Source organism: Pinus tabuliformis, chromosome 4_2 (genome assembly GCF_031772625.1).
Source record: "Pinus tabuliformis cultivar Carrire ecotype Pingquan chromosome 4_2, CPIR1, whole genome shotgun sequence".
Classification (NCBI taxonomy): domain Eukaryota; kingdom Viridiplantae; phylum Streptophyta; class Pinopsida; order Pinales; family Pinaceae; genus Pinus; species Pinus tabuliformis.
Genome location: NC_142304.1, coordinates 998679132 through 998690703, shown reverse-complemented (window position 1 = coordinate 998690703; position 11572 = coordinate 998679132). Strand labels below are relative to the sequence as shown.

The window sequence follows — 11572 nt, the reverse complement described above, 5'->3', positions numbered from 1 at the left end:
TCAATACTCAATATTAAATACAAATATTCAACCCTTGAAAAAATCACCTTACCTTTATTAACAATGAACATAAATTAAGCAGTAGACAGTGGAATAGCGGTTAAGACAGAAAACGCAGTCAAGAATGATGCCATGAAGCAGTAGACATGCAGCTGTTGACAAGAGGTTCTTTGCATGACATTTTTGCTATTTTCAGATAGTAGTTGTTTTGTTTACAGTGCTGAACATTATGGTCATATTTCCAGCTCTTAATAGTATGTTTTTAGGTAGAATAGCCGGTCTTTTAATATGGTTTGACAAACTGAATTTATACTTCTTTTGGATGGCGGTTATATACTTTCGAAGGCCACTCGGTTTCCTGTTGGGCGGGTAACATCATGTTTATGTACATAGTTTTTATTTTTCAGTAATAGAATTTTACCTCAGCTTACAGAAAAAAAAAATGAACATAAATTAGACATGTAACTTAAACTATAAGTGTGTTTTTTAAAACTTCAATACAAACAAACAATCATCTACTTAATATAGAATAATTATTTACTCTTTAAAATATAATCTTATATTTTAATTCCAATTTTTATTATAATTATATTTATATTTTTTTATTACAATTTAATGTATTTGAATATTATAATTATAATTTTAAATTTTTTCTAACTCATAACATATTTTTAATTTTGTTTGGAAAATTCATTTTTATATAATTATTTTTAAATTAGTAGTTTTTAGTGTTATATTTTATAAATATTTCTGGGTTATTTTCTGAACTAATTTGCCTAAAATCTGACAAAAATTCATTGAAATCACAAGTTTAACAAGAAAACCTTTCACAATTGAAGTGCTCTAGGTTTTTTAAAAGTGAATTTATGTATAGAATGAAAAAAACCAATTTAAATAAAACAAATCAAATTTAGTCACAATTTTTTTACCATAAATCCACCAAAAACTCCCAAAAATCACACTTAACAACTACTCCAGTTTTAAGTAAACCCACATTATTAAAAAAAAAAAAATTAACCCCATTTCTCCCGAACCCATCCTTGCATATATATAAGTTCCTTTAGTCAAAAGCTACAAGCGAGCCACACCCCATTTAAACTCCTTAATTGACTTGGAATTATCGGATGCGGGGTCCCACTGCGTGCACACATGCAAAGCAGCACGCTCAAATGGTGGAGAATTTCTCAAGAAAAATGTTAGTTACGTGCTGTTGTTTCAATGATTTTGGTCAAAATTTATTCCCACTACGCAATTTAAGTTTATTTACACCACAAGTCTACCAACCGTGTGATGGAAAGAAAAAGCAAATTTGTGGAAACAAATGTCAAAGGAGATTACATTGTCAAACAGTGCTTCCACCGCATTGAGTTAAACTGAAAGTCTGGGCTTTACTCAAATCTTGGCACCCAAAATCTTTAAATTCTTTTTCTGGAAACCTGAAATCTTTACTTTCGCCGACATCTTTACTGAATTCGTCAAGCTACAGCGACAGGAGGATAGCTTTACAACCAATTCTTCACTGTTTGATTGAAACTTCTGACCAACCAATAAACAAGTCTTAATTTTTATTTAGATGGTATTTTTGAATTATTTTGATTTATTTAAGGGAGTTCGTTAGATTTTGGAATATTTTAAAAATGTGGTTTTTAAATGTTATTTAAAAAAAATTGGTTTATTTTCTGATTTAATAGGTTTAGAATGGAACAAAAATTTATTAAAATCACAAATTTAAAAAATATTAAAAGTTTACAAATTTACAAGCTTAAACAAATTTTTTTTTTTCTAAGTAAAGACTAAATCTATTAAGAGAAGATGAAAATAAAGTTACAAAGAGGCAGAGGCATTAGACATGAGCATATGAACGCTTTGAGGAGAACTGGGCCATCCCAAACTTGGGAAAAGACCATTACAATGATGCTTAAACCAACCATAGAAGCCTGACATAGATTGGTAAGCCATGGAGCAGAAGTAGGATAAACTCTTTGAAACATTACAAAAACCAAGCCTATAGTTAGCAAAACTGTACAGACCAGCCGGGAGATCATGAGATATTGAGCCAAAAAGACTTAAAACCAGATTGCCGAACCACCTGAGCAGAACCAGAATCTTAAACTTCCGAGTCACAAAGACATGGAACCAGTTTGCCTGACCGCCGATACAAAGCCTGAGCATCCAAAAAACAGAAGAGACCGAACCTTACCCACGACCAAAAGGAGAATGCTGAGCAGACAGGAAGGAGACCAAGTGGCATCACATAGGGATGTCCTGGTCCAGTGGCTCCTCGATGACAGGGCATGCATTGTCATGCCAGAAAACACCATCATGTTCCACATCTCCCACTCCGCTGCCATCTGGAGGAACCGACTCAGTATGGGTGCCACTGGAGCTGGCAGCGAAAGCCATCGAAACATTGACTGTATGAGGGTTGCCACCTGGTGGCTGCAAAGCGCTAGGATTAACCTCCCTAAATGAAATTCCATGCTCCTCCACCTTACCTTCATCTGTAGAAGTCTGTCCAAAACCAAGGCTAGTCACACCTCTGAGAGCACCCTGAGTATGCTTTGCTACATTACTCTCCGGAGGCCGAACCAGAGCTTCTTCCTCGGCGAAAATTATGGTAATATTAGCAGTAATAATGGGCTTATTTAAGCTACTCTGAAATTTGAAGTGGGTAGATTGAAAAGCATTATGCGGGAAGGGATTTCTAGCAGGGCTGGACGGGGGAGAAGGCGATGGGGATGAAGGCGAAGAGACATGGGGCGAAGGCTGATCCATAGAATGAGCTGATCGAGGCCGCGCATGACCACCCCTGTTTCCACCATGACGGCTTCTCATTCTATGCCTGACCATGGTTAGGCAAAAAGGGGAGAGCACAAAATCGTAGAAACTTCTAGGAGAATGTCGGGGGCTGAGCTGCACAACAGGAATCTGAGGAATGCTCAAAGAGCAGGACAAAGAGTGGGAGCCAGACCTCCTAGAACCAGAATGAAGAACAACCAGGAATCGGCATTGAACCTCTGAGAACGAAATCCTACAGGGGAATCTAGCAGGAGGCAAGTAGCGAATATGAGACGGGTCACAGGCAATGGAATTGAAAGCCGAAAACTCCATGATAAAGCCAGCTCTTACGTTGTCTCGGCGGATGTGAGCATTAATATCAACCTGCAGACTGATCGGCTCGCACCTGAGGTGAACCATCATGCGCCAGGTGAGGTCTTGGAGATTAGTGCTAGCCAACAGCTGGCATGGCCGAGCACCGACGCTCATTAATATCTCCATTAATGAACTCTGAAATCACCCGCATCCAAGTAAGCTTAAACAAAATATTATGAAATACAAGAATATCAATTTAAATCCATATTAACTCTAAACTCTATCCCTCTTCATGCTAAATAAATAAAAATATAAATTAATATTTAACATTTTTATCCCTAATATTTTTAAATTTTTTTAATTATAATAATAATTACTTTTTTTTTAAATTCATAAATCATCTTTCAAATAAAATGTAAACTTTTTATACCTATCTAAACTTTTTATACTCATCTCAACATTAAACATTCTTGAAAATCATTACAGTAATCTCTGCATCAAACATAATTATGAGATGATTTTTAAAATAAAGGTAGGATCATCTATAGAATAATTAAACTATCTGATTGAAGAGCGAGTTTTGAAATTTAATTTAATTTTTAATTTTAATATTACATTAAATAAAATATTAAAAAAATATATTTTATATATTAATAAATAAAAATATTATATATGAAAAATTTATATGAAATTATATATATGAAAATTTTATATGTATTTTTTAAAATTAAATAAAATAATTATAAAATTAAAATTAAAATTTAGATTTAGTAATTTGTTATCTTTAATGAATAATATTTTTTTGCCTAGAAATTGTATAATGAATAAAATATATAGGGAGAACTAATTTTATTAGCAAGAATATATTTGTAATAGAGTTTCTAAAAAGTATATAAAGTAGGAGCTGTAAAATAAGGCATAGTCTAATTTATAGATAAAATAGTCTTTTTCACTGGAATTTACTAATATTTGGCAAATAATTTCAAGATTTTTTGTTATTTAAAATACCTTTTTAAATACATAAATGGATTTAACACCTTTGAAAACTTTGGAGCACTCAGATTATGCATATTAAACAATTTAAACTCAAGTTTTTAAAAATCACTCTCGATTTTGATTAAAATTAACCATAAAAATGGTTATGAAAAAGGTCATATCAAATACGAGCATCTAATCAATAGACATTTCTCAATAAAACTTCCTATAAATATAAATAGCTCTAGAGAATGTGAAACCACCCAAACTCCAAAAATATAAAAACCATTTTTTATAAATTAATTTTTTTACATGTTTATAGAAATTTTTTTCTCATCAAAAAATACCATCATTCACATATATTTTCACACTTCGGATGAACAATCTTTGGGATAATTTACTCCAGGTTTCTTTAAAAAAACTCTAGGTCTTATTTTCATCATTGGATATGTAGTACAGTTTGGATGAACTTGAGTTAGTTTATGGTTTGTAATTTTGTGGCTTTAGGTTTTGGTGACCCATAGTTTAACGTCTTGATAACTTGGATTGTGTAGACTATAGTTTAAATTTGCAATTTCAACAAATCTTTGTTGGATTTTTCACAAAATTTACTAAATACCTTTAACAACACAAAAATATAAAATAGTAAGATTAGTTAAAATTGAAATATTTACTTAACATGGATATTGAAATATTATATGGACCATATCTCCACATTAAACGATATATATATTATCTTACAAATATATTACATCCGAGATGACTAAAATGAATTGACCTCATTCTACCACATAGGAAACCAGAGCTATTGGCAGGTCTATGAAAAATCATAGTATATACTGAAAACAAAGAGGAATGGAGGAAAATAATTTAATTATTTAATGTCATCTTAAATGTGATGTTGAGTAATTAAATTAAAAGGGGAGTTATAAGTGACCTTTTGCTTTAATTAAGAAATATAACATATAAAGTCATTTTATTATTTAAAAAGGTGACCCATGGTATTGGTCCATGGTGTGGGGAAAATTTATTAAAAAAGAATATGAACAAAAGATTAGATATTTCATATTTTGCTAATTGTTCCCAGACATTTTGTGGCTTAAGGTGGGAGGGAAAACCCCTCATGGTATTTTTGAGTTTTAGTGTTGAAAGAGACACCCTAATTGGTGGGGATTAGTATTTGTGGTGAAAGATTTCACCCTAGCTAGTCAAGAGGAAGAGCCACTTTAGGTTCTTAGAAGTCAGGAGGCAAGAGAGGAGGTCGTGTTCTATCATAGCACATCACTGGAGGAATCTCCAGTTAATTAGATTTCCAGGCTTTCTACAATTTATTAATGTAATATCTTTTCTATATTAAATAAATAAAATCACCTGGGGTTTGTAACATTTTCTTGCCAATTTTTTGGGTTGCAATTGTATGATTTATTTAAGAATTGACAATTTTATCACACTAGTTTATTATGTTTCTTGAAAAATTTCATGGTGTATTCCATTGTGAATTTTTTTTTCAGAAAATTTGACCAATTAAAACATTAGGGTTATTATAGTGGTATCAAATTTTCTTGCTAGCTTGAAGGGCTTATGAGAAAATGTTTCCAAATCAACCGAATGAATTGTTCAGAGAAATAATTCAAGATTACACCATAAATTCAAAAATAATAACTAAAAATTTTAACAAAAAAATTAAAGAATCTAACAGAAACTATGCAAGAATTGTAAATCGGATTGAAGCATGGGCATCATATATGGCAGCAAAGGAAAAAGGAAGTTGCAAATCTGAAGATGAAAAAGAAGCTAAAGGTCGAGCAGCAAAGATTGAAGTGAATCCAAAGGAAAATAACGATTCAGATAAAACTATGGAACAAGAATCTGCCAAGCTTGATATGCCTCGTGAGAGATTGGAGGTTTATGGTTATATTGGAAAACATAGCACTAATGGGAACATTGTTTCAGAATTTTTAGTTGCATTAGTTGAAGAGAAGTATGGGGAAGATAACTGCAAAGGTAGATAAAATAGCACACAACGATAATATATTCTATTAATTATCGAATGAGGAAATTACACACATATTTATACAATCAATAGTCTTAAGATAGGAATGCTATCTTAGACGTACAATAGTGTGGTTGAGAGATTCTCTCAACCACACACTAAACTAGAAGAAACTATATTCTAGATTATTCCTATTATGTAGGAACAAACTCCTCAAATAGAAAATTACAACCATAGACAAGTAGGAATTAATTATTTCCAACTCCCCCCTTAATGACTACTTGTCATGATAGTCAAATCCACCACCATCAGGCGAATTGCATGTACAAAACCTCCAAAAACACAATCTGCCGCCCTCGGACAGATCCACAACTTCTCCGATCTCGCGGATCCCTTGAAGGTGAATTGGCGCGATCCTGAACGAAAAACCCACGCCCATTGACGTGATTAATGGCCTAACAGATGCGCCAGTTGGCCTTCCTGGCACTGCTATCAGCGTGAAAAATGCGCCAATCCCCTTCTACTCAGAAAAAATCATCTGAGTCTGAGCCAGGTGTTCTGCAGTCCACCTGCTCAATTGAGCACAAAGCTCTCATGTACACACAGCCACAAAGGCAAAAGATTCGCTCAACTTGTCAAACAACGCATTGACATCCACGATTCTAGCCACAAAGGCACCTCAAGCCACATAGGCGATTCAGCCACAAAGGCACTTCAGTCACAAAGACTATATAGATGGTTTCTGGCTCACCACCAACCATCACTTTACAGTGACAAAAGATGGTTTCAGGCTAACCATAAACCATTACAAAGTGGTTTTAAGATCACCACGAACTTTTAGATGCCTTTAAAAATCTTACATCTGATTCCACATTTTGGAGTTTCTGGGTACATACAATGACTATTACAATAACATGCTAGGGAGTCTATTCCACAAACCACACTAATTCAAACAAACATCTATTTTGTTGTCCATCATAAATGTTGTCGCTGCTTCATTACCTCATCTGTTCATTGTTCACATCTTGGGCATCTTTGTCAAATAACTTCTTGGAACTCCATGCTTAACCTGTCATTCATTAGAGTTGCAAATTCTAACAAAATAACTTTTCCTGCATTGAGTTAGCTAGGCTTAATAAGGCTCAATAATATTTAAACATGATTCCAAGAAAATACAACATACACTCTTCAAATTTAATTTCTCTATCTCTGCCCAAAGATGATTATTTCCCAAACAGCAACTATTTAGAGTCCGGAAATGTCATGAATCATAACCAGCGATCTGCAATTGGCCGCCTGCTCGGCACACACCACTGGCCCGATCTCCTCCAATCCTGCAGTGTTCTGGACCCAACAATCTTCTCCACGCTGGGTTTCCACTCCAGTAACACAGAAACAACACCGCCAATCCTCTGCCAACATAACCAGTCCACCTGTTCAACCGATCTGCTATCACCTGCTTGGATCTCACTCTTGCATTCGTTAACAACAATATTCTCCATTCCTGTGCCAGAAGAACCGGGTGCTTCTGCCATCCATACGGGGAAACCGTCCCAATTATTATGTACATCTGCCAGGCCGTGCATTTGATGGATTTTTCCCTCTGCAATGCATCCCACAAGGCGCCCCTGCTCGTCACAGACGCCCGATTCGATAACCTCTGTGGCAGAGTAGTGAAGTATTATTCTCTCAAGAATTTTGTAGAGACCACCGGTAAGCATCCGGAGGAATGGAGCGTGGCATAGGGCAGCAGAGCACGACGAAATCCAGCTCCTGCGACCCCGCGGCGCGGCCGATCAAATGGAGAGACGGAGGCAGAGACATGGGATCCCATTTCACCTCTTCCACCTGTGGTATACCCCCTACTGGACCGAATTCTGCCCGGTGTGAAAAATGCAGGGGTTAATGAATGCGGCACAGAGCTGGCCACACTGCAAGAGCTCATCGGTTTTCTGCAGAAACAGATTGTCTGCATCGAGCATGACAACACGCTCATACTGGACGAGATCCCATGCGTATAGTTTGTTAAGTGTGAGAGCAAAACGCTTGTCGAAATTGGGCTGGTCTTTGTATGGATTGTCCAGGTTGTCTACTGTGACTACCTTGGCTCCATCTCTATTTAGTATCTTGATCCATGAAGATGGAACATCTCTGGATGCAATTACAGCAAGGTCTGCATCCACATTGAGCCTTCGAAGGGACCGAAACATTACACTCAAACTCTGCTACACCAGGAACAAAGATTCGCACAACCTCTGAGCAGTGATTCAGCCTTCATAATTGGCCTCCTCAAGCATATTTGCAAACAGAGATCTATTTCACGTCGAGTTCACTACACCGCCACTGTGCTTTCCAGGGATGAGCGGTTACAACTTCATATCTGAGGCACTACTCCAGCTTCTCCTCCGCCTTTGCTCGTGCTTGATACACCTCTTGGCCAACCTTTGCGCATCGTCTAGCTTGATCTATTTATGTCGACGTGCCAGGTGCCATATCCTCCAGCACATATTTTCGGGTCTGTTGTTACGTTCCAGGGAGTTCAGCATCGCCACCACCTTTATCCATATGTGATGGAGATTGGATTCATCAAAACCAGCAATTACTTTGTCGGATTAAACCTCCACCATCACCAACCGTAAGCGCACGCCGAGTCTCGGCTTCTGTAGATCCGGCGCCACCAAAATCGTGGCTGGCCATTAATGTGACGAGGAGCTTAGACTCCGCTGTGAGGAGGGCCGCACACGCTCTACACTGATGCAGCCACACTTACTCGGCCTCCCTCATGAAGGAACCACTGCCAACAAAGCCCGCAAAACCCTGGCCATTACAGCAATTAACAATTCAGAACATTCAATTGGTTCCCCTCACTTCGATTTCTCTGCTTCCGATGCAAACTGAAGGTAAATCATCCATCCGATTACAGACAATTCGTCGCTTCCATTAAAACCAAATCGATGAGAGTTTCGTAAGGGGTTGATTTCTCCGCTACGGTTATTTTTTACGCCAGAAAACCAAAACTCCGGATAATCAAATGGAGGCAAACAAATCCTTCTTCGCCGCAAGTCTGCCTATTCGCTCAACACAGCCACAGGTCTCAGACAGCGGATGATGGACAAACAAATACTCACAAAACTTTTATTCTCTTCAGCCCAGGAGCAGCCAAGCCCACGAGGGGCTGGGCCCTCAGGCAGTAATACCAAGATAAAATAACACACAGCAATAATATATTCTATTAATTATCGAATGAGGAAATTACACACATATTTATACAATCAATAGTCTTAAGATAGGAATGCTATCTTAGACGTACAGTAGCGTGGTTGAGAGATTCTCTCAACCACACACTAAACTAGGGGAAACTATATTCTAGCTTATTCCTATTATGTAGGAACAAACTCCTCAAATAGAAAATTACAACCATAGACAAGTAGGAATTAATTATTTCCAACTAAGGTAACTCAACATTTCCAGCCATAAATGTTGCAGAATTGTTGTTAGTTGATGATGGAAATCAAAATCAGTCCACTGCATTACTTGCATTACTTAATAGCACGACTATAGTTTTTGATCAAGGCAACGAAATACCCAGGGTATGTCCGCGATTTTGGTTACAGGGGAGTATCTAGGGCTTCTATAGAAAATCCCAAAAAGCTATTATACACATTGTTATCTCCTTCCTTTGGTTTCAAATATTCCATTAAATGTTGATGCATCTGAAACTAAAGATATAGAGGAAGAATCTTTAGGCGACTTGTTTAAAGAAGTGTTGTCAAAGGTTGAAAATGTTGTTTTAATGGAAAGCCATCAAATCACATTAATTATATACACGGGTTCTTTTGCACAATTTGCTTCCGATCTTGATAAAGCTACTCAAGATTGAGTTTTATGAATACAATGCCTTGCTTTTCTATATCATGTGGGGTATATGGAAAATGCTTAGATTTTCGAAAACTTTGAGCCAAATGTGAAGGATATTTGTATAAAGGTTTTGGCTTATTTTTTTGGGGAGACAAGTCCTATAAAAGGGAAGTTGTTTTTTTTTTTAAGGATATTTAGGCCAAATATCATGTAGTGTTTTTGACAAGACTTCACTTTCGAGGTATGTGGCACATGGCATTTATGGTATTGAAGCTTGGAGATTTCTTTCACTTTAAATGATATAGTGGTGTTCATTCAAACAAAAATCGTGGCAGTCCCGAGGAGGGACATGTAGCAATGACGATTTAACTCTTATCGTTTTTCGAATTGAACAGTGGCAGGGTTTTGGTGTGACGTTTTAATGCGATTTATGCTTTCGGTTTATACTAACTAAGCCTATGGGTTTAGAAAAACCATATACATCCCTGTCATGGCTGTCCACTTTGTGCAGGTAGATCTAGGCTCCCTTGGACTTGATTCCTTCAGTAGGTGCACTAAGCTTCCCTGAGCTTCTTAATGGCATAAACTCCTTCAGCATGCTTCAAATGTCTCTAAAACCTCTGCTACTGTCTCCAGCACATATCTGACATAAAAAAAATGATTGTTCATTTGCTCAAAATGAGCATTACATCCCCAATCTAGGCCTTCTCCCATGGATGGCTTTAGGCTGCCTGAAACTTCTCTTCAGCATCTCGGCCCTTATAAGTCTCAAAATGCTTCTGAAAACACCTTCGTTGGATTCAAAAGGTTCCTTACAACAGAAATAGGCTTTTGTTTCACCTCAAACAGATGAACCTAGCCTAGCACAGCTCAATCATTGAAATGGCCCTAGTGGCCCTGAAAGCTTCCCTGAAGCTAAACAATGAGAAGAATGCCTCAAAAGGAAAAACGAGTTGTAGAAATGGATTCAGAATGCTGAAAATCTTCAGGAATGACCATCGTTTCACATTCACTAGTTGCACACTTCCCAATGCAGCTCCTAAACTGATTTGGCTCTAGTGGCTCCTGGAACTTCCACGAAGCAAAATCACCTGCAAATGACCCCAAATTGTTGTGAAACCTATTCCAATGGCTTCAGAAGGTCGAAGAGACCTAAAATAAAAAAAAATGGTCCAAAAAGGACTTTCCTATCTAAAGTTATGGGTATTTACTCCCAACTACCAATGTGTCCTAGAAAGACTCTAGCTAACTTTAGTTGGGGCTAGTTAGGGCCGCCAAATATGGCGGGCCCGCCCAAATTTGGTGATCTTCACCATTTTCTCCGCCAGGCATAACCGCGCCTTAACTGCTGTCTTACCCGCGCATGTGAACGGGAGAGGTTGTCGGTGGTTTTACCTCGAGTTTCACGCCAGAACTTTGGTTAATTGTTCGTTTGGTTTAATGCAAACCCCGCCGAACTATGAAATGTGACCACGTATCGTGTATAACAGTTACATCTGCACGGTTTAGGGAATAGGCCAACGGTTCTAGACTTTGTGGTCATATGCATGGGGGCTGGCCCCATTGGGCCCCGCCCTTAACAAATTCAAACCGTAACCTCATTTTGTTCCACAACTTTAAAATGTTTGATGTTGATGGTTCAATGGTAAAGTG

At 37.2% G+C, this 11572-nt stretch overlaps 1 protein-coding gene across 1 annotated transcript; it reads right to left on the bottom strand.

The window, feature by feature from the left end:
* Positions 1-7923: 7923 nt before the first annotated feature.
* Positions 7924-8271, bottom strand: LOC149173012 (putative glucuronosyltransferase PGSIP7). The gene has a single exon (XM_089426541.1). The coding sequence runs from the start codon at positions 8269-8271 to the stop codon at positions 7924-7926; it is 348 nt and encodes a 115-aa protein (XP_089282667.1).
* Between the last annotated feature and the right edge of the window lie 3301 nt (positions 8272-11572).

Coding starts and splice junctions, on each gene's coding strand:
- LOC149173012 (XM_089426541.1), bottom strand. CDS start 8,271: ATGTTTCGGTCCCTTCGAAGGCTCAATGTGGATGCAGACCTTGCTGTA.